General features: G+C 32.9%; 1 protein-coding gene across 1 annotated transcript in view; it reads right to left on the reverse strand.

Moving 5' to 3' along the window:
- Window positions 1–24,930, reverse strand: part of Nplp1 (Neuropeptide-like precursor 1) — a 49,709-nt gene extending 24,779 nt beyond the window's left edge. Inside the window, exon 1 of the mRNA XM_089238970.1 lies at window positions 24,736–24,930. Within this exon, the coding sequence (XP_089095096.1) occupies window positions 24,736–24,804 (69 nt within the window). The 5' untranslated portion in view covers window positions 24,805–24,930. The remainder of the gene's footprint in view (window positions 1–24,735) is intronic.
- Between the last annotated feature and the right edge of the window lie 242 nt (window positions 24,931–25,172).

The raw sequence follows: 25,172 nt of genomic DNA on the forward strand, positions 1-25,172 counted from the left end.
TTCAGACTGAAAAAAAAGCTATGATATATTCGCGAGTTGAAATATATCGAAATAAAATGTTTCCAAAGAAGTTTCTGATGATACTGTGCTATACGTTGAGGACATTGAAATGGAAAGTCTTGTAAAAAAGATAGAAAAGGACTTGATTAAAATTAATTTATGGCTAGTCAAACATACAGTAAAATTAAGCATACAAAAAACTAAATGCATGTGTTTAAATACCAGAAACATAAACGCTAACACAACTGCATAAAATACACAACCACTGCTACTATCAAATAACAACCCAGTGTATTTCTGTCAAGAAATAAATAGAGTATCTGAATATGATTATTTGGGCATAATAATACAAGATGATTCGAAATGGAACATTACATTGCGAGAAAGTAATTAAAAAAATAAAAATTTTTGCACAGCTGTTTTATATAAATTCATATATATTGTCGGTTAAAAAAAATTCTCAAAAATGATTTATGCATAGATATATTCAATTGTGAATTATGGAATTTGTGCATGGGAGGGGGAGCATACGATAGTAACATATAATCTGGTTCCCAACTTCGAGGTGCGAATGCAAGCCGATCTCCCCTTTAAAAAATCTCGCCGCAGAGAGCAACAGACCTGCAACGGTAAAATCATCAAACATTACATTTCACTCATAGTTCGAAAAATATGTGGTATGCGGCAGCACTATAACAAGCATTACACAGAAACAAGCTTCACGTTAGGTTCACAACACGGACACGCACATTCCAACGTGTACCAATTCGTTAGAAGTTCCGCAGAGGAATATGGACGAGGTACATGTGTGGTTTAGTAGTAGTAACATATAATCAACTGAACAACATTATAACAATAGAATAAGCTCTCAAATAATAAATACCTCTAGCCCAAATAAAGAGAATGTCATATATTAACATTTAGACAAAATTATATGTACATGACTGTAAAATTTACATTATTAAATAATAATTGGTTGATAAAAAAACCATAATATAGAAATTCACAGACATATAAAAATATATCAGGTCCAAAAAAAAAAAAAACTACTCCTATACAGCCCCGAAAATATTGAACTGCTTCTCCATAGCATTAACAATACAATTAATGTTACAAATTCCACAAAAGATATTCTTACAATTATAAAAAACTCAAATTATGCAGATATAATACAGTGAGATTCATTTACTAATTTTTAAAAAACATCTGAATTTTATCAAAAAAAACATACCGTGATCTCTTACTATTACGCTTGAATATTTCTCAGATAAGATTAACGAAGACAATACTATAATAAGTAAAATACCATAGTTATCAACGCTGTTGCATTATAACAACTTCAAATATGTATCTCATTTAGATCTGATGGAAACATTGCGAAATACCTACAGGTCACACAGTGTATGTGTAATTTTTTTTCTCTTTATTGTTTTTTGTCTACATTGTATTGTTTTGTATTTTGTTGTTCACTGTGTTTTTTTTCGTCTGATTGTGTGTGTGTATATATTTGAAATAAAAAAGTTTTCTTTGGACAATACTGAACTTTCTCGTATGGAACTTTGAAGTTAGTAAAGTTAAATTTTGTAAAATAACCCTATACTTTTTAGAATAAAATGAATTCTGCATTTTTTTTTTATTTTATGGTATTGTATTTTAGACAGAAATTTTCCTCTCATTCCATCTATTATTGCCAACTTAATTCATTTTATTGATTTTATAACTTCTTTTCAAAATTGAATTTGTGCTTCATCAACCATAAATCACTTTGAGCATGATTTTCTTTTTTCAAATCAGTAACAAAGACTGTCCCCACTTCCATTTTGTGTCTTTCTTGTACTGCTAATCGATCAATTTTGAGAATAAATTTCATGTTTCCAATGGCATGTCTTTTTTAATAAAGTTATAAGTTGAATAAAATTTCTTCTCCAATTTCAGTTCTTGAGATATATCTCGAAATACTTCAAGCAGCAATCTTGATGTGTGTACATCACCACATATGCGTAGAAAGTAAAAAAATCCTTACTCTTAATTTTGTTTGATATTTTACTGGTTCACTTCGTAATTCTTTGTGAAGAATTCAACGATTTCTCGATTATTAAGTTTCGTGATCGATATTTAACGTTGTAAAGGCGAAGAAGCTTAACAGAGCGTGAGTTGACAGAAACTTTGTGAGGTCGCTTGCGACAGAAAGCAATTTTTTGCTAGTTTTTTCAAGATTTAAAATGTATTTTCTTCTAGTTGTTCGCTTCTGAGCAAAGGAAGCAAAATTTTCAAACGCAAATTTTGTGCTTGCTATTCAATAAAAGTACATTCTTGAGTCATTCTGAAAATTTTTACATAAAAAGTGCTTCCTTCCACTTATTCACAAAACTTTTTTTCGTTTACTAAACTTTCATCGTGACAATCTGCTGTAACTTAACTGATAGAGTACTAGTCACCTTGAAATGAAAATTTTAACCTTCTAAGTATAAGCGATGCTGCAAATGTTTAAAATAAAAGTATTTAAATTGTGCTACAACTTGTTGTTTTTTTGTTTTGTTTTTTTTATTTTTAAATATGGTATTTATGTTACTATGAAAGCCCGAAGTGTGCGGCCAATTCGTGACGGAGTCGGCCACTTCACGAATTAGCCAAGAGTTTTGACCGAAGTCTGAATTGCAGAAATGAGTCGGACTTTGGTCGGCCATTTCACGAAGCGGCTGGAGATCCCTGGCCAAAGCTCGTTGTGCTGATGTTAGACGGCCCGTTAAGAGCCAAAAATCCTTTTTTTTTTATCGCCAACGTTTCATACAGCAGCTGTATTGGATTAGCTCCATGTGACGAGAAAAAAAAAAGGAAAATTTGAGAGAAAAACTATGAAAATAATTATATATAGTTTTTATTGCCAAATTTTGGAGAAAAAATGATTACCGCATTGTGACTGTGGTTTCGTGGGTTGCCATAACTAACGTGGACATAATTATCACGAAAAAATAAGCCAACTTGACGTTGATCGTGAATCATGTCTTTTGTTATTGGACTTCGTCCAGGGATCACCTGCTACTTCGAGAACTGGCCAGGACAATATTTAACGAAATTGGCCAATTCGCGAAGTGGCCGGCCTCGTCGCGAATTAGTCAATTTCGGGCTTCGGCAGTAGCATTCACATGCATGTTAAAATATCTTCGCTATGCTATGATCTTCAAACTAAATTTTATCTCTTGAACTTTGTATTGTTATGCTAAAATAATTGAAATTTTTCCTAGTTGGAGTATCTTTTTCCAGCAGCGTAATCCATTTTTTTATCGTATCTTTAACGTAGTAAACCAAAGTACGAAGTAAACCAAAAATCTCTTGACTTTTAAAAACTTGATAAAAATTAAACAAATTGCTGTAAAAGTACTGTGTGGTTTGCACCGAAATTCATGCAAAATCCGAATATCATTTCGCATTAGAAAATAATTTTATTAAAAATTTTGCAGACGGGTGGTGCTTTGCCATCCATTTTTCAGATGACATTCAACGAAGTGAAACTTGCTTACGCGGCATAAAGTTGCTTTATCGATGTTTCACAATATCAAGTCTTTAATATGTCTTCCAATGCAGGAAATTCCGTTCTGAACAATTTCTATTCTCAAAAGTCCGCGAACATTGAACTAAAACAAGAAATAAAACGTAGTTTTGTGGGTGGACAGCCGTCCAAAGTAGCTACTTGTTTAAATGAAGTTACTAAAAGTAATTATGTGTGTGTTTGAATACTTACATTTTTTTATGAAAAACGTTTTAAACTCAGTGTTTTTTATTTTTATTTTTTTGTTAGGAATTAAAATTCGAATTTACATGACATAGAAATGTTGGTGAAAACCTCACACCCGTATAAGATTTTTTCAATTATCAAGAATTTTCAAATAATCTGATGGTTTTTCCTTCACCCTATACATACTCATATTGTACATATCTCTGTTCTTGGAATTCTATTCGAATTACTATTTAGTTCACTACTATAGTTTTTGTCTTTTTAAATACTACATGCTAAATCAATACTAATACGTTTCTCAAATATTTCACATCCTTTAGTCAAAAATGTTGGATTTCTAAAATTATTAACGTATTTATACAAAATTATTAACGTATTTATACAAAATTATTAACGTATTTATACAAAATTATTAACGTATTTATACAAAATTATTAACGTATTTATACAAAATTATTAACGTATTTATACAAAATTATTAACGTATTTATACAAAATTATTAACGTATTTATACAAAATTATTAACGTATTTATACAAAATTATTAACGTATTTATACAAAATTATTAACGTATTGTTATTTATGGTACCTAGGTATATAAAAATTTATAAACAACATTATAAAATCATTACCAAACTTCCCATGAGTTTTTTTTTTCCCAAGAGCGTTTTTGTTTTGTATACGTTGAGATTGAGACCCATTGTAGCAGAAACTTATTGACTCATTTCACAGCATAAACTTGTCTTTTAAGTAATGTTATTGATACTACACACGATGTCTTGTAAATAAGAAAAATTAAAAAAATATTTTTTTTGTAACAATATACGTGTGAATTTATAGAGAAAGAAAGGAAAAAATATTTTTGACAGGCTCTTGAGAGTCTGCGTTTCTTAATGCTGAAACGTGAGAAAACTGAAATGGAACTCACGGAAGCTATTAAACATATTGGTTTCACTAGTTCCATTTCAGTTTTCCGCGTTTCAGTTCTAATAAAGAGGGAAAGAAATCATTTGGTGACACAACTCCATTTTATATTCTTCGTAATGTGCGAACAAGCAAAAAAAATCATGAAAAATAGCCTCACGTTCGTATTACGAAGAGTATTTCACTCTTATATTTGCTCCATACTTCTCTACGCATTAAAGAGGAGAGGAAAAGTTGAAATCGAGAGTTACATTTTTTTTATTTTCAAGATAATGCGAGAGAAAAATTTGTATTATTTTCAAAAAAATTACTGAGTTCTTGCCATTTGAAATTAAAATCATTGATCTAATGCCAGAGTAACACAAGTGTTTTTTCCAGACAAATACTTGAATTGAGAGAACTGTTCCACAAATGCCCGGCATAAAAGATTCATTTTTCTTTCTTAGCAATAAAAATTTTAAAAGCAGAGAGATATTACATACTTAACTGACAGAGTTTTTTTTTAGCTTCCCAGTTATTTAATATTCGTATTGTTCTTACGTTTGGCGAGCACATTCCTTAAAATGGTACGTATTTGAACATGTATTCGTGTGTTATTGACACAGTATACTTCTGGAGGATGTATATATATGATTCCCGATTCATGGCTTTTGGAATTCCGTTTCTGTTAAAACTCAAACATACTGAATCTCAAGCAAAACTGTGTTTTTGAATCGGCACGCGATCTTTATAATCTTGAAGAGCCTTTCAGAATACATCAATTTGTTTGAGTCACAAAGGATTTAGCATGTTTCTACTCAATATCAATTGCACTTTACGGAATAATTTTCAAGTATGATGGCTAATGATAAATACAGCTTAAAAAGAAATCTTTAAACATGCGAACATACTGAGTAATAACGAATATATTCATGAAAAGATTATAAGTACGAGTATACAGTACACAAGAAAATATACGTAAGTCCTTATCACAATATACAGTGGAACTTGGTTAATTCCAATTTGGGAAAATTCAAACATTTATGACCCTTGAAAGAGTTTTCTATTTAATTTAATGTTAAAATTTCTTGTTTAATTCGAAGTTGGAGGGAAAAAATTATGGTTTTCGTATAAGTAAATTTTTAGTTTGGAAAAATTCTGCAAGTCAGACTTTGTTATTTGATAGAGTATAAAAAACAAATTTTCAAAAAAAAATGGAAGTTTTAAAATTCTGTTTTTCTCTACTCTTTTTTTGAGAATTTAATGGCCATTTTAACATTGTTCAGCTGGAGTGCATCGAGAATGTATACCACTTGGTACTGATTATATTGTTCAACCTATTGATCATGGTTTACCATTCAAAATCTGAATCTTTTTATCGTAATTACGAGCATGGAAAGTATCGGAAAGTACAAATTTTTTGTGCAAACGCTAATGAAAGTATATTTCCTTGATATAGCATAAGAACGATAAGCGAAATTCGAGAAACAGTTTTGTAACGGATGATCATGAATTGTTTCCGTAAATCAGGCTTTGAGCATGGTCGAGAAATTCTGTAGTGAGCTGATTCCAAAACAGAGAAATAATGTAGCAGCTAAGATGAATTATAATTATAAATTATTAAAATTTGGAAAACTGTTTCGTAACTGATGATAAAATTTTAATAATCGATGTGAACGTTGATGATTAACTTTTTCAATTTGTAGTCAGTTTACGGATTCAGGATAGATTAATTGGATAATTCGAACTGTTTTCCAGTGACTTTGCACTTCAAATTAACCAAGTTCGACTGTAATAATTTTTATTCATCTACAAGCTGGAACAATGAATTTTATTGTTGAAATTCGGTTTTATTATTCAAAATACTACGGAATCGATTTAAAGTTCTTAAAACATCTGTAATGTAGTGTAAAGACCATTAATAGAGTTAATTTTTCTCTGGGATTCTCCACTTTAAGACTCGTTTCTATGGGTGAGCCTTTTGCAATAACTAAGCAACTAATTTCTAACTATACAACCCTTTGCTACATGAATGGCGAATCTGAGTTCTACACATTATTTGGATACTTTTTCTAATTGGAAATATGCCACTAGGACAGTGCCGTATTAACGCATGGGCCTAAACGGGCACGGCTCGGGAGCCTCACAAAAATCTTGGCCCGGGGCCCATCATGCTCTTAAGACGGCCGTGCTCTAGGATCAACGGTTTGCCAAAGAATGCGGCAAGGGGGAATTATGGAATCACTCTGTACATGTATTTCAAGCTAGTTTTTGCATGTTAACAGGGCCACTTTCAATAAAGTTTGACTGCTGGAAATTTTTAAAGTTAATGTTACTCAAACCAAAGCAATTTGATGCTTCTCTTCGTCATATAGCTCTTGGTACAATAGAACTTGGTTAATTCGAATTTTGGATAATTGGAGCTTTCACGAACTCCCCTAGAGTTTTGGATTTAACTTAATGTTAAAATTTCTTGTTTAATTCAGACTTTTTCGAATTTTTTTGATAATTCAAAAAGCTGGAAGAAAAAAAATCAGGATTTTTTTTGTGAGCAAATTTAAGTGGAAAAATTCTACAAGAAGCCAAACTTTGCTTTTTTCGATCAAGTTGTCAAGTAATAAACTTTTGAATCCTAATTTAATAAGTTTGAAAATTAAATTTTTCGCTACGTTTTTTTTTATAATTGCCCATTTTAACACTGTTCAGCTGGAGTGCATCAAGACTGTGTACCACCACATAATACCGAATATGCTTTTCAACTTAATGTTAAAATTCAAAATCAAGATGTAACATTCAAAATCTGAATTTTTTTGTCATCATTAAGAGATTAGAAATTATCGGAAAGTTCAGATTTGTAATACGTTAATGAAAATATATTTTCTTCATAGCATAAGAATAATAAGCAAAATTTGCGAAACAGTTTGGCAATGGATAATCATAAACAGTTTCCGTAAATCAGGCTTTGAACATGGTCGAGAAATTCTGCATTGATGCTGATTCCAGAACAGTAGAATAATGTAGTAGCTAAGATCAATTATATTACAATTATAAATTATCAAAATTTGGGAAATAGTTTCGTAATTTTTGATAAAATTTTAATAATTGATAATTATTATCTTATATGAATGTTGTTTATTAAATTGCAATTTGTAGTCATTTCACAGATCCGGACTCGATTAATTGGATATAATTCGAAATTTTTCCCAGTGAATTTGGACTTCGAATAAACAAAGTTCGATTATATATACAATTGAAAAATCAGCTCAGAGAAGAACATATATTTAACATGTAGAAAAAGGATTGTTTAGCTGCAGGTTGTGCAATAAAAAAATATCAAGTATTTAAATATCACCATAGTTAGAATTTTAGAATATCATTTGTTAAAATTTTATCTATTAACACAACAAATTTTGCTCACGATTTATGAAATCAAACGAAACACCCTTTTTTTACCTCATTACTTTCACGACATCATTTGGTAACTTTCCATTAAAAAGCTCAAAAATACCAAATAACTCACCATTATACTTTTCCCGTTAAATTAACAACCAGTGTCAAATTATATGTTAGGTTTTGTTAACCTTCAGCCCCCATTCGATTGCGCAAAAGTTTAGTGAAGTCGAAGATTCTGTATATTAATCGATTTGAAATATAATTGCGAAGTATCATATTCTTATGCGAAATCAAAAAGGAGGAAAATTGAACAGGAAATAGAATTCTCCTTCGTTTGAGCAAATAGATCGTATATCTTCCAATCGTATATTTTTTTAATGCTGCCTAGAGAAAGGAGAAGGATTTTGCATTTATTTTATTTTTATTTTTTTTTAATGCTTTTTCGCTTATATTTTTATCAATTGCCATCATATAAATTCATAAAAAAATAAGATAAAAAGAATAGGCAAAATAATAAGTATTTGCTGCCTTTTTTTTTCAGATTTGCTAAAGCAAGACTGGTAAAAATTAATTGAAAAAATAATTGCCTTCAAAATTAAAATGGGATTCCACGCACTGTACCACGCATCTACTATCTCAGATATCTGAAGCATTAATTTAAGCGTCATATGGTTCCGAAGGTTTCGGAATTTTCACGAGTCGTAAGACAACAAGGGGAAAAAATGTCTTCATTACTACTGTAATGACCTTTTTTTATTCCATATACTCACATATTTTTGGAATAAAGCAAAAATCATTTAAACTTTTCTCTTTTGCTCTTCCATTTTTTTGGATTAACAAGGAAATTTTCTCTACGTCTTTGTATTTTTTTCCAAAAAATGATCTCGTGTTTCATGAAATTGGCGATTTTTAGACATAGAGAGAGAATTCAAACCTATCTATAAATTTCACTGTAAGCGTATTTGATATTTTTAAAATCGTGCATACAATATCACCAGTTCGTGAAACGTAATATACATTGTGGTTCCCAGAGTATGTGTGCTGTGGTTCCCAGGGTATGTTGGAACTTTTCATCAAGTTCCAAATTATTCGAAGCATCAACTACAGTTGGAATATTTCATACATTATAAAATTTCCTAAAATTCTGTTTAAAAAGTTACAGAATTTCAAATCTCTTTCAATGCCTGTATTGCATACCTATATTATACAAGTGTGTGTATCTATCCTCTTCGCTTATGTGTACCTAATTTTTAACGGTTTTTTTCAATGGTTTTATATTATTCTTTTTCAAATTAAGACCTGAGGTACACATACAAGGCCGTAACTGGACTGTGGCGAATGGGATGATGCCCCGATCCGAATTGGGAGGGTCCCACAAGGAAAAAAGTAAATTTATTTTGCTTATTTCTTGGAAATTTTGAGTTTCTTGTTAGAAATAATCTGCAAGACAGACTCGCTTCCAAAATTAATCATTGAAAAAATGTTGTGAAGTAACACAATTTTCCCGCCAGCAAACCTGCGCGCCGTCGCCAAGAAGCTGGTTTGGCGCAAAAGAAAACCTGTTCTCGAGGAACGAGCAGGAAGAGTGAGAAAAAGACGAGTTTTCGGTCTTCTGGTTTTTAGCGCGGTGTAGAGCAGTCGTCGAGTGAGATGTTCTGCCTAGCTCCGAATTTCCTGTTTAGAAAGATGCCTAATATACAAGATAATCGGAGAATAACTCCCCCGATAACTTCCTACTATCCCAGGACAAATGTGAATCCAAGAATGTCTACTATGATAATGTCCAACGACAAGATGCACTCGGATCGACTCCTATGACTCCACACACACGTAAGATCTACCTCGCAGTACAAATGATTCCCAGCAGATCGCTTCATCTGGTGCTTCACCAACTCATCCCATCACAACGCACTACACCACGAGGTTGCTCCCAGCCCTTCCTGAGAGAATTGGCGACTTTCAACAGTTCATCTCCTCATCCATCGGGACATGTTCGGTCCTAGGAACTGTGCAAGGCCTCAGCCAACATCCTGGTCACGGCACTATTGTTACGAAGGGGGATGTTTAGTTTGGAAAGTTAGGCTTTCCATTTGGGAGGATCCGTGATCGTATATATAGGTTAAAACATACTCATTAAAACCAGTACATGAAAACTCAATAATTACTAAGAGAAGGTTCAAGGAAAGAGTTGTCTTTAATTAGAATATATAGCTCAAATAATTAAACACGATGACACAATATTACAATAATTTCAATGACGAGGTGGATGGGAGAAGGAGGGGGGCTCGGCTTACGTTAAGACATCAGAATTAAGGGAAATATGGAATATGAAATAAGGGAATTAAGGGAGACATATGAAAAGGTCGGGTATCGAATATTACACAGAATTTCTAAAACTCTACTCCCAGTAGTTGTGGCCACTTATCGCATAAGTCTTCGTGGTGTCCCGGATGTTCGCTGAGGCCTCACGAGTCCTTGAACCGAACATATCTCGATGGATGAGGAGATGAACTGGTGAAAGCCGCCATTTCTCTCAGGAAGGGCTGGGAGCAACCTCATGGTGTAGTGCGTTGTGATGGGATGAGTTGGTGAAGCACAAGATGAAGCGATCTGCTGGGAATCATTTGTACTGCGAGGTAGATCCTACGTGTGTGGGGAGTCATAGGAGTCGATCCGAGTGCATCTTGTCGTTGAACATTATCATAGTAGACATTCTTGGATTCACATTTGTCCTGGGATAGTAGGAAGTTATCGGGGGAGTTATTCTCCGATTATCTTGTATATTAGGCATCTTTCTAAACAGGAAATTCGGAGCTAGGCAGAACATTTCACTCGACGACTGCTCTACACCGCGGCAAAAACCAGAAGACCGAAAACTCGTCTTTTTCTCACTCTTCCTGCTCGTTCCTCGACAAAGCCGCTTGAAAGATCTCTTAATGCAGCTTTGTTCCTCGAGAACAGGTTTTCTTTTGCGCCAAACCAGCTTCTTGGCGACGGCGCGCCGGTTTGCTGGCGGGAAAGGTGTGTGACTTCACAACAAAAATGAGAGGGAGATGAACCCTTCCTTTCCTGAGCATAGCCCTTTCCATTGTGGACTTCCAAAAAAGTCTGAGCGACGAGGCACGCTACGGCCCTGTACACATATTTGTACCTAATTCAAATTGTCCTAGTGAAGATATTGACCCAAATTAATTAGTTAATTAATTTTTTTTTCTTTTTGTAGGGCATTTTGGCATACAATAAAAACACAAATCCAAAAAAACTTAATAATCAGTTTTTCCTCAAATGTGAAGAAGTTGGATAAGGTATCCCGAAAAGACCGTATAAATACTGCAAAACAAAAATCCTCGCTTCGGGTAGATAAGAAGGGGGAGGGGGGAAGTCCAGTAAATGATATCTCTACGATCGGTAGTTTTCAAATAGAACCCGAAATGAAATTTACGATATCACATATATGGTTTAGACTTAGAGCAGTCTCCCAAACTTTTTTGTTCATTCGCCCCTTCTTTAGCAAATTTTTATTTCCATCGCCCCAACTCAAGTAAGCCCATAGGATACTATACTAAACCCATATCTTCTACCGCCCCCTTAGACCATTCTAAGTCCATTTTGAGAAACACTGGTTTAGAAGAAGTTTTATTGGAAACGTTGAGACTTTTTTTGGGTATACATCTGATATCATGTTCACACGGGAAGATCCTCGAAATTTTCACTGTAGATATCAGGCCATGCTTTCGTAGGGAGTAGAATGGCTTATTGAGCTCGATCCAAAAGCGTAGTGTCAGAAAAAATGTAAGCAGCACGAAGGCCAAAAACTATGCCTACATTGGGGTTTGTTCAATACACAAATTTCTCCAAGCGATTCCCGTAAAAATACATCCAAGGGATCATATTTGTCTATCGCAATGACCACTCAATAGAACAGCCACGCCCAGTCCGAATATGACGTCTTGTAGATATCTAGTTGCTTAGACACTTTCTGCACTGTCAGTGAGGAATATTGTTGTGCAGAGTTTGTCTCTATACGGTATAATCGTAAGTGCGATTGCCCTGCATGCCAGAGGTCCTGGGTTCGATTTCTGGTGTAGAGAAATGGCACACTTCTGTGTTTCTGTTGTATTGATTATCCCCCTTGCCCGGTATGCAAGGGGAGTCGGGTTCAATTTCCGGAGGAGACAAATCACAATACACCCCACTAGCGCCACAGTGGTGGTGGTCAGCTGAAGTTAGTTTTCTGTGGTTCCAACCTCGAGGAGCGAATGCGAGCAGATCTTCCCGTTAAAAAGTCTCGCCACAGAGAGCAACATGCCTACAACGCTACAAATATTCAATCATTACACTTCACTCGTATGTGGTAGCACTGAAAATTCAAAACACGACACTAGATACGCACTCAAACTGTTAGGTACCTACACACACACGCACTTCCGGCGCAACTAAATCGATAGTAAATTGCCCATGATGATAGACCGGAATTGTGCTCGGTTTAAATGAATGAATGAGAGTTTGTGCGATCTTGAAGAACATCTTGTATGATGCCTTGTATCACACTTAGAATAATCTGTCTGTACTACCATGTATTTGTATTACGTTGTTGTTAAGATGAGAATTATACAGATTCTTGATGAGAGTTATACATTATTTGTCCATGCGTTGCGCTTTTTTTCTTTTAAAAGAAATAGAAAATAAATGCGCAGGGGAAGAATTGTGGAAAAATATTGGAATCTAATCAGTCTCAAATAGAATGATCGCAGAATGAGCATGGATTTCTTTGAAATAAAAGTATTGAAAATGCACTTCACTTGATCTGATTGGCCAAATATTCCATTGCATTTCAAGTTTCCTGTGACTAGAAAATATTCCTTTCAAAATCGCAATACTGGAATATTCGGGTAGTAAGAGGCAGTGAATTTATTATCGAATTTGAGGAGCCTGAAAACTCGGTAAAAGTGTAATACTGCCCATCTATCTCAACGCCAAACATTCGATGCTTAAAGACTATGATCCTTGCAGGTGTTATGCATTCACTTGAACAGAATTCTTTCTTCTCAAAATTCTCTTATTTTTCTATGGATATAACAATTTATTAACATACTTATTTGATTTCAATTGAATCAGAATTCAACGACTTAACTTTTCGACTGCTACACTCGGGTGTACTAACGCGATATTGTTTGGATGGAATAAAGATAATCTGAAAACACAGAAATTCGCTATTCTAGTTTAACGAGAACTATGCTGATTGTTACTGACGTCGATGATCTTCATACGATAACAGAAGTGAAAAAAAAATTGAAACGTTTTCTTTCGTTCCAGAAATCACATACGAGAGGTAAAAAGTTGGACAAACTTTATGTTCACCGTTATTATTATTGGAAAAATATTAGCAAACAAAGGATTAAGCACCGTCGGCCACTAACGTTTAACAATAAACTGGAACGCAGTTATCTGTATTTACACTGCACTGAATCAAGCGAGCACAACAGCTTTATGAAGAAGAAAAGTTTTTTCACTTAAAATTATTGTTGATCTTTTTCATTTTATTGTATTACATTTTTTTCGTGGTAAAAATTTCAACAATGAACTTTGAAGCTATTACTTCTGTCGACTTTTTAAAAGAAGAAAATAAAATAAATTCAGCCAATACTAGAACTGCATAGCGCTGAACGTGTTAAAAAAATATTTTAATCGTAATTCAAAGTTTTGTGAAACAGAACTTTTTTGAAACACTCCAGAAAAAAAAACCCGTTAATATTTCATAGTTTATTAATTTTTGGAAGAAATCGTCTGAAAGAAATAACTTAGATTAGTTAAATTTCTTTTTTTTTCTTTTCATTCATTAAATTTCTCTTCTTGGTTTTCGTGTTTTTGTTCACGGATACTTAAGTTTGTAACATCTGTGCAATTTCATTTTGATTTCAGTGTTTTGCTTCTTTTTTCTATTCTTAAATTTACTTATTTTTATGCATTTATCTAAGCTTTTTCTTATTTTCATCACTTAGAAGAAATGGTTTTCATCTTCAATGAAATATTCATTTAGTTTATTCATCTTTCTATATCCAGGATAATGGAATATACGTTCTATTATTTAATTATTTTTATTACCCCATATTCAATCACTTTATAAGTGTTCTTTTTTAAAATATATTGGGAAGTTGTTTAAGGCATGCGCGCTTCTTTCAAGTACACACTATGTTATATATACCATCAAAATATATATCCGTGAGAGATAGAAATTGTTGATTGAATCTGTCTTTGCATTTAAGAAATAAAACTGCATTCCTATTTTGCGCTTGATATTCCCTCGTGTTTGTTATAAACGAAATGTACAACTCACAACCATTAGCAGGGTTCAATGTATATGTTATTTATCTCATCCGAATTGTATGGAAAGATCATAAGTTACGAATGGAGAAAAATTGCGTAACACAGTATATGTGCCTAATGATATATGTTGTTCTATAAAGTCAATCCAGTTCTAGAAAGTTGAATTCAACTTTGAAACGCATTCACACACACACCTAACTCATTTATAACGCGAAGGTAATTATGTTTTAAAATTCGGTAAACGGTGCCGTTTAAGAAACGAGGGTTATAATTCAGTCTTTGCTGACGTTTAGTCCATGAGATCAAATTGCTTTACCGGCTAAAGCCGCTTAGTTGGACATTTTTCAAGTAAGTGGAGAAGCAAGTTTTCAATAAAATAGAAAGTTTCACTTTATAAAATAAAACAACTGAAATAGCATACGAGAAAAGTTAATGTATCGTGAAATTTTCATGTTTCCGCGTGAAAATATCCAAATATATGAGTAGAAAGAAAAGAAAAATGAAGGATTCCACTTGGAACGAGAAGCACGTTACCCAAAAAGGGAATTTAACAGGTTCCAGTTATATTGTAAAAATTTGAGTCTGATGTGGTGAGCTTGGAAGTGAAAGTAGGTAGAATAAAAAAGAACCAGTAACTTTTTAAAACTAGACTTTTCTGCTTACAATTTCAATTTTGTAATTGATGCCCTAAATTAGTTTAATAAAGGTTTTACCTATCAGTTAAATTAATAATAGTACACTGAAATTTTGAATTTTTTTTGTTTCGAATAATTACCTGAATAGATAGACGGCTACTAAATGGACGTATCTTAAATGGGCGACGAGCCAAAAAGTTTGACCCATAGAAGGATATATTGCTCTGGTACGAAATGCTTCGAAATTCTCGCAAATACAGTAATCTCATGATTGAATGGGTTCCTTTATGTGGCAATAACTTTGCCTTCTCTTAATCGTTATACTGTACAAGCAAAATGATTTTTCATTTACAGGCTGGATTCAAATCGTTAGTTCACAAACCATGCTTGCCACCGTTGACTTCAAAAGTATACTTCCAATTGCAAAAATTTTTCAAATGACGTGAGGTTTTTTGAGATATCATAACTTTTCTGACAGTTGCACACGTGAAAAAAAAAACTTCCTAATCAGACCCCTTGTGTTAAAACACCCAATTAGCAAAATCTTTTTACACATTAGATAAAGTTAATTAATAGATTCATGTTCTACAAAAATGTCCTTCAATCATTTCAGTGGTTTCATACAACAGAGATAGGTTAGGCCGGGATTGCACTATAAAAGTTTGATAAAATATGTGCGACAAAACTTTAAAAAAAAACAATAAGCCTATTGGTTGCATTCACTCGAATGTAGCCGATGCGCTTATTGGTTATTTTTTATGTTTCGTAAAAGATATGTTATAAAACTTCTAAAGTATAATCCCTGCTTTTTGCAATAAAAACTGATTCTTCAAGAAGTCATTTACAAAAATTCCACATTTTCAAATCCGAAAGTTACCGAGATATTGAATGTGTAAAATTATTATGTTGTGGTATTTGTATTTGTATTGGTTTAAAAAAAATGTCTATTTTTGGGTAATGTACAAAAATGTAATTAGGTATACTTGAGAGGTATTTTTTTATTTAGAATTTTGTTGTTTGAAAAAATGATTTTCATCGCTCACCGTGTATAATAATTCTTATTCTCTGGGAAAAAATTATTTTGAATTATAAAAAGGTATTTAATTTTAAACCAGTGGCATTGGAGCCGGGGTTGCTGCAGAAGCTCGAGCACCCACAGGTCTGAAACATTTATAATTCTTTGAGAACCAAAAAATAAATTGAAAAAAAAAAAGCATACTGTGTTACAAAATGATGTCTCTTCTGCACATAAGAAGCAAATACAAGAAACGTAGGCAGCAAACCACTGGGTCACAAGAGAAACGAGAATTCGAAGGGTGATTTTTTAGTGGAACCCACTTAACTGGGAATAGTATTATCAGGGTAGAACAATTCCATTTGTTTTAGTTACATTATAACAATTACATTCTTTTACAGTTCGAATTTAATTTACATTTTCCCAATTTGTAAACCACGCAATCAGTCATTGGCAATGAGAAATCAAAATTTAAAATCGAATGCTTCGATGAAATATTACACTTAAAAATATGGAATTTTTTTGCAAGTCACTCCTCAAAAGAAGATCTACATTTTACTAACCTGAAATTTTAGCACACGGGGTCTATCTGTAAAATAAGAAAATTCATTTTTTGCACATATATTTTTTATGTAGCCCTTTAGGAACAATTTTGAAATTTTAAGAACCAAATTTTATTTGAAACTTTTTATATAATTGGAAGTATACTTCTAAAGTCAACAGTTGCAAACATAACCCTGTGGACAAACAATTTAAATCAAATTCAAATTTATTGCTCTGGTCATAAAACTAATTACAAAGGGGACAACACAATAAGGTACAATTAATAATTAAATTAAAGATAAATTGAGAATACATTTGAAGACCGGTAGGACGTATGGGTGAGACAATTACATGCATGTTATATGACAAAATTTATACGCCGATTCGCAATACATTGAGGGGTATAATTACAAAATCATTGTACAAAAGGTAAATACTATGTACATGTACAGTTCTATTATTGTATTCTACTATTACTATATATATACTCTATGGGTATCTTTTTCTCAGCCACCTCGTTGGGCATTTTGCCTGTTGTGGCCTTGTATTTGTATAAAAGCGGCCATAACGCTAAAATGCAAACACCTCCCGAAACATTGAAATGTCAGAAAGAAACCGGAATATTTTGTATGAGACTATCAGAATTAATTTATTATAGAGGCTCCCAAGTAATTTATTCTGTAATAACTGTAAACTTTGCATCTCAGGATCACATGATGCCAAGTCTCTGGTACCCTTTTGTTACAGAAAGAACAGGTCTCTCTTCCTAATTTATTGCCTTTACTCTACAATTCATAAATACCGAGGCCAATCTGAATTTAAGTTGGGGAAAAAACCCGTTTTGTACGAATTTCCCAGTTCTCATCGAGATAATATTCCTGGCCGATAATCGTTTTTAAGAATTTATATTCGGGAAAATGCGACAAGTTTTGAATTTGTGATATGTCATTTTGTATGCTTTGCTCAACAAACAATTTAAATGGACCTGTATAATTTCTCCCCATTTCAATAATGTCTAGAATCCAAACAACACCGATATTTCTCCAACAGCAAAAATGTGTCCACATCACAGACAAAACAAAAAGCATCTAAAAACAAGCGAGAATCACTTCCTAAAGTTTCTGTGAAGTTTTGTCAGGTTATTAAAATTTCCACAACTATTTTGACTACAAAGCATTTTCACTTAAGACGAACACCTATATACTAAACAACGGCTCATGATTAATATGGTGCACTCGACTTACGCTGTTGGCGCATTGATACAGCATGTTATATATTAGGGTTCTGTTGTTGACACTAAAGCTGAAAAGTTTCGAGGAGAGAGGCCTTCGGAGAATCATTCATTTATTTTAAGCGCTCTTTCCAGATCTATTTTCAAGAATTTGAGTCGGATGACCTACACGCTTGACATCATTAAAAGTGGCAGGTTGTTAAGGCAAAGAAATGCTTCCTTCTTCGTTCATCCTCAATTTCACCATCGCTTAATTTACGTGATAATTGATAAACTAGAGACACTTACTTCCATAATTTTAGTCGAAATTTTCATAAAAGCACTGGTTTCATAGAATATCGAGGGCATGGAGTTATTAGCAGGAATTCCATTTATTACAAAAATCTTCTATTACAGGAAATTTATGAATACGTCTTTCTCAATATATTAGACTAACCATTATCACAAAATCTCCTCGTGCAATTTGTTGTTTTTTTTATTTTATAATCATTATTGAAATTACACTCTCTCCTTCGTATCCTAAAGACTTCACACAAATCGAATTTCAAGTGCTTTAGCATTTGTCAATATTCTTAGAAAATAGAAAATGAACAAAAAGAAAAACATAATACAGTAAAACATCGGTAAGAGTCGTCACTCCGGTTAAGTTGTCATTTTTCTTCGATCCCACCCAGCTCCAATAGATAACAATGTTATTAAACACTGAGTTACTCGTCACTAATTTTGGTTAATGTCACTATGGAAAAGTTTGACAGAGAGGAACAGATAGATGATTTCTATGGCTCCCTTTAAAGAAAGAGCTTGATTACAACATTAAAGTATGTTCAAAAGTGACCATAAAAGCCTTATGTAGCATGTCGGAACAGCTCAAATAATGAAAGTGACGCTGAGGAAGTTCAATTGCCGAATAAAAAAACCGAATTTCTTGGAGCGTTAGGGACTGTTCTAGCCGGACCTGATTCCTACACGGGCTTCCATTAATTTGGGGCTTCAAACTTGAACGAAATATCTTTGTTGACAAACCAAATATTTTTTTCAAAGTTGAGAAGGGCTTCTAATGTCTGTTTTATACTGCCCAGGGTCCTTTCAATTCAAAATTTTATCCTGTGTCCGAAATTACCGCATATTAGTGCCATGAAATACTGATGAAGAATTCAAAGCTCTAAAAATAAATGTGTCTTGTATATGTAAAATTAATGTGCATTAATTTTGTTGTAGAGAAATGCTAACTAAAAACTATTCTAACAGTTGATCTTATTCTAAATTTAAAAAAAGTGCAAGTGTACCAGTGTATTTTGCCATAATAAGTTAATACTAAACGTTCAAAAAGGTAAAAATTTCCATTGTTTTTCTTTATAATTCATAAATTTTATTAATATTGTAATTGTAATTCATATTTAGATTAATGTTATATAATTTGAAATTTATACGATTTCCACAGTATTGCACATTATTCCACAGTATTGGAAACTGACGGCACTTCGCTTAAGTCGTCACTCCGTTTAAGCCGTCATAATTTCTTGATAACTTGAGTGATGACTTATCGCGGTTTTACTGTATTTTATTTTTTTTCATAGAACTTGCGATATGTAATGTCTCAAGCGTAGACAATTGCTGAAACAACCTGAGATGTTCAAAACGTCTTTTAGTCATCTTTAAACAATTAATTCAAGCATTTTTATCTACTTGAAGTTAACGCATACAGCGCTACAAATCTATTTTGCATTTTTTTTCCAATATGAAAAATAAGCTAATAATTGCTTATTTAGCTCATTTCTCTGAGACTTTTTTTTAACGATTTTCAAAAGCATTCGTATGTGAAACTGCACCCGAAAGCTGGAGGCATACTCTACAGCTGTGTCTAAATATTTACTATTCCTTCCATGAGCATACACTTGAAGCTTAATCGAGAAAGAAGTAAGTATAAGATTACGGCATCTCAAGGAAAAACAAACACTAGTTTTCAATCTTATCTTCCAGTTCCTGACACATTTCCTGCGAGAATCCAGCCATCACTCCAATGATATACACTACTTCTGGGTCAGATTCCGGAGATTAGTTTAGCAATATAGATTTATTTACTTTGAATTCTTAACACGTTCATTTGAAACCAAGTGCATTTGCTTGAAAAACTGCCAAGATATATAAAAAAGGTCTCTCTAAAGCCACATTTGAATTCGAATGGAAAAAAAAGGCAGCAAAAATAAATTTGAATGTTGGCCGGGATTACATAATGAAAGTTTGATAAAAGATCTTTTACAAAATAACCAAAAGTGTATTGGTTACATTCGCTCTCTCATAAAGGGCACTTTTTACACATTAGATAAAGTTAATTAATAGATTCATGTTCTACAAAAATGTCCTTCAATCATTTCAGTGGTTTCATACAACAGAGATAGGTTAGGCCGGGATTGCACTATAAAAGTTTGATAAAATATGTGCGACAAAACTTTAAAAAAAACAATAAGCCTATTGGTTGCATTCACTCGAATGTAACCGATGCGCTTATTGGTTATTTTTTATGTTTCGTAAAAGATATGTTATAAAACTTCTAAAGTATAATCCCTGCTTTTTGCAATAAAAACTGATTCTTTAAACTTTGAATTTTTTTCTCCATCTGCTAGTATACTCTCTATAGCAGTGGTTCTCAACCTTTGGAAGCCAACGGCCTGATTGATTTATTTTCCGTGAGTGGAAGGCCCGGTCATAGACACGAATAATGAGAAATAAATGGGGGAAAATGAAACTGAATATAAATCACGATTTATTTTGATTGATTATTATTTGACTGATGTCAAGGTCAGTTACTGGGCCGCAGCCTCGTGGTTGAGCAACACTGTAAAAAATAGTTCGTGTACATGTCTTGAGAGTTGGTAATACTCTCTATAATCTGGACGACTCTTGATAAGCTGGCCGTGCGCTAGTCCGGCCCATCCAGTAATCCGGCGTTTTTAGGCGGGTTTTCTTTCAGCATAGAAGAAGAAAACATGTCACTGCATGCCTGTGTGCCTAAGTTTATATTATTTAAATGTTCTTTTTTTCAATTAATCTCCAGTAATCTGGCGATTTCGGTAATCCGCCACACCCTGGTCTGATATGTGCCGGATTAGCAAGAATCTACTGTAGTTTTTCCCCTATTTTGATTGAAAATGTAAATCTTTCGTGAACAAACTACATCGATTTCTACATATGATTTAACCCTTTGACTACCGACGGTACTTCTACTTGTACTGTAAAATATTAATACTGTAAACACTACTTCCTTTTTAATCCCTATAACATTTCTCACATACGTTGCTGAGTGCTGATATTTTGAAGTTTAAATGCGGTATAACTACTTTACGATTACTAGATGACAGCACAAGAGTGGGACAACTATTTTTCTAAATGTGTTAATTAACATAATTCAATAATTAAATTAATTAATTAATAAAATTAGATGTTTTACCCCTCTAAAGCTGTTGACTTGACACTCCATAAAGGGTTCCCTAATAAATGTATAAACAAATAATGGTTTTCTTTGTGATAAAATAAATAAATATTCATGCAACTGTATTATTCAGCATATTTGAATTAATATTTTTCATTTTTATTGTAAGAGTATAGTCCTGACGGTACTTTAAAAAGTAATAGGTTTATTAATTCATTGCGTATTGAATAACTTTTGAAAAACAATTATCATTATTTTGTTTTTAGGCTTTAATTAGAACCAAAATGACCTAAAAAAAATTACCTACCAAACAATTTACATGATAATAATTTCATTTTTTCATAATGTGGTAGGTAAAGGGTTAAATACCTTAATCAAAGCACACTAGCATGCGTGCATTTAATCACAGTTACGAAACATTTTACTGAAGTTTAGCAAATTAGCTGATCCCCATAAAAAAGAAATGTTCATACATGTTTTGGAACGAAACTGTTTCGAATATTATCTCCTAAAATTTGCACAAAGAAGGCAGCTCCAACCTAGACTTTGTTACGGAAGGTCGTTTATATGACAGCAATGAACAAGTGCCGTAGAAACCCTTATCTGCTTGCCGCAGATCCCAAAATCCGTTTCGCTGCTCATGGCTATTCATGCTAAGCGCACGAACAAAGACCTCGTGTCATTTACAGCATAATGTTGATGCGAGGGCAGATCGCTTGTTAAAGTTAACCGTCCAAACTCTCCAGACATGAATACAACTCAGAAACTGCACATCAAGTACAGTCGCGACTTGTGATTTTGTTCACAACTTTTGATATCGTTTCTTTTCTATCCTAAGTCAGTTAAGTTTCACTTTTTATCTATAAAACGGCTTCGTTTTAACGAGTGTGTATATATAGGGTACATAGCTAACAGCTGGCAACACAATTTACTGGCGAAACGGCAGGCAGGCTTTCAATTAGAAAAAGTATCCAAATAACGTGTGGGTCTGATATACGTCATTCATATTGCGAGGGGTTGTATAGTTATTAAAATAAAATAATACATTTTTATACGGACACCCTGCGCTCATAAACCCAGTTGAAAAAATGTTGCCCTGTCTCTCCTAAGGCCAACAAAAAAAATTCTACATTTCTAAGTGCAATATTCGCTGAGGTACTTTTGAATTCAAAAAATGGAGAAAAATTGTGAAAAAACATCATAAGTGGGGGAAAAGCATTTTCTCGTTAGCTTATGCTGTTATTTCTCGATTTTTCTCCATTGGATACTTTTTCTAATTGGAAGTATGCCACTAGAATCAACGGTTCAACAGTAAAATATGGCAAAGGGATTTTCCTTACTACCCTGCAGAATAAAAGATTGCAGATGTTTAGAATGGCATAGCAACGAAATATGTGAGTTTCTGTCGGAACTAACTTAAGGGACCTGTAACGTAAACTATATGGAATATTGTCCAGTCAAAAAACCGATTTCGCAAAAAAAGTAACATAGACCGTTATTCGTCCGAACCCTTCAAATGTTGCTTTTTTTACCTATAGACGCAGCGGTTTGCCTGTAAATTTCGGTGCCAGCTGTTAGCTATGCACCCTGTATAAAGTCCAACAAATTCCCTCCAAATTGTTTCATGCTTTAGTTTGATATCTGAAAAGTATTTTCTCTGAGACACTTTAAAACTATAATATTGCCGTTTAAAGGCTTACTTTCCAACTGAATCTACTCAAAAAAATCACTTCCGATGAACTTTACATTTGTAAGCATTCATTTGAGTTTGATCAAAATTTTTCATCCAACAAAAAACGGTTATAACTCTTTCATATAGTAACTATAATGTAACTAATACAGTACATGAAAAAATACATTTTTTGCATTAAAAAAACATTTTAAAATTTATTTAAAATGTCATTCGTTTCACCGTGTCTGTTAATTTAAAATACCAAAACATTTTTTTAGTACATTCCATTTCATTTTAAACAATTAATGAATGATGTAGTCAGAAAGTTACAGATGAAAACTAATTTTAAGTAGATTTTAAAAAGCAATTTTTTTAGGAATTCAAACAAAATATTTTTCTCGTCAATTTTTTTATTGAATTCGATATTTTTTGAACAAACTAAAAATAAAAGATTAGGAAGAATTGCCAATTTGAAGCCGATTTCAAATTAAACATTCATACTTGAGCTAAAAATTCAAGAAATGAAATTTTGGCTTACTAATCAGAAGAAGTTTCATCATATTAGCTTTTTTTACAAAATTCGGTTTGATTGTTTTTTGTTTTTTTTAATTCATTTATCCAATAAGCACATAAAATTTAATAATGCTATTCAATTAACTTTATTTACTGTTATTTGAACACATTATAAAATACAAAATATGTTTCCACCATTAAAAAATCATCATTTGCACTGATTTTTATCCATTTGGATCTTTCTTCTGAATTAGCTTATTATCTCATATCATCACGCACCGATAAATGAACAGGTTTTTACGAGATGCACAGGCGATAATTCTGCTCTCTGTTATGAGTGGCACTCACAATTTCGCGGACTATTCCGCTTCCAGATGCGAACGGGTTAATTAAACTGAAATATTTTTGAAAAATTCTGCTTGAAGCTGCGTAAAATACGAAAATAACTTGTAAAAATACGAGAATGCTGATAACAATAAAATATTTTAATTTAATGAAATTTTCGAAAATAAGTTATGTTTAGCTGTATTTTTTTGAATAAAATTATGAATGTTTTCAGGGCATTTCGCTCATATCATTGAAGCTGTAACTCCCATTTTTAGTGCGATCCACCAAACGTTAGTACGTAGTATTATGCGTATATACATTTCATTTCTCAAAATACCACAACATTCACAAATCACAAACATTCAAATTTCAACATGCTTTCTTATATAAATCGTAGATGAGGTTGTAAATAAAATAAATTAAGTGTTTAATAGATTAGTCGATATGAATTCTTTCATGCCAATATTTAGATCTAAATGTTAAGTAGTATTTTTTCGTAACTTTTTTTAACCATCAAAAAAGTTTCATTTTGAAAATTTTAAGGAGTGGTTTTTTCTATCGTTCTTTTTAGCTGAAAACAATTTTTTTTCGTTTTCATCCCCGCGTTATTTATACCGAATTCATTAAAATCAGTAATCAAATCAATGCATGAAAATTGGCAGCAAATGGTAAAAATGAGCTTAGTATGAAATAACCATATAAAAATATTACATATGAGACATTTGAATGAAAAGCGTAAACACCTGTTGAAATTATATTTAAGCACATTAATATATAAACATGTAACTTATTTTCCGAGGTATAAAATGCACACCTGCTTTTAAACCTATATTTGAAGGACAAAAATTGGGTCTTATATGCCGTACGTATTATTATTTCTTTTTCTTTTTTTTTTGACGAAGCAAAATTACGCGTTTAAAAAAAGTGTGTAATATACATTTATTACATATGAATTCCCTCTTCCGAATTTTTGTTCTTCGATGTTACGTATAACAATGAACTAACTTACCGCTGCCAAAAGTGTTACATGCAACAAGGTACGGCACCAAGGCCGAACTAGTAAGCGACGTGAAGCCATAGCTCGAAAAGAGGTTTCCGAAGTTAGTTGAAGTTGGATGTCGACAGCAAAATAGCTTCGCTGATATCTGAACAATCCAGAGGGGAAAGTGAATTTCACTCTTCGTCTACTAGATGAGATTGCTACGGATCAGGAACAATCCCGCCACATTTTATATCGATATTCAGAGAGTTCCAGCGCCCACAAACACGATTGGTTCGTCGTTTGGTGACGTCACTTTTACCCTCCGCAGAGTAAAATATTTTCTACGAAAAGTGCTGCAAAGGCGCATCTCTCGCTCTCTCTTCCTTTTAAAAAATATCAGAAGATTTGTCACTTTTTTGAGAGCCCTCCCACGAACAAAAACCTGAAAAATTTCCTCTTTGCGA

The sequence above is a fragment of the Pholcus phalangioides genome, unplaced genomic scaffold (genome assembly GCF_987345545.1).
Source record: "Pholcus phalangioides strain wild (caught in Gottingen) unplaced genomic scaffold, Ppha-v1.0 ptg000011l_1, whole genome shotgun sequence".
In the NCBI taxonomy this organism is placed as follows: Eukaryota; Metazoa; Arthropoda; class Arachnida; order Araneae; family Pholcidae; genus Pholcus; species Pholcus phalangioides.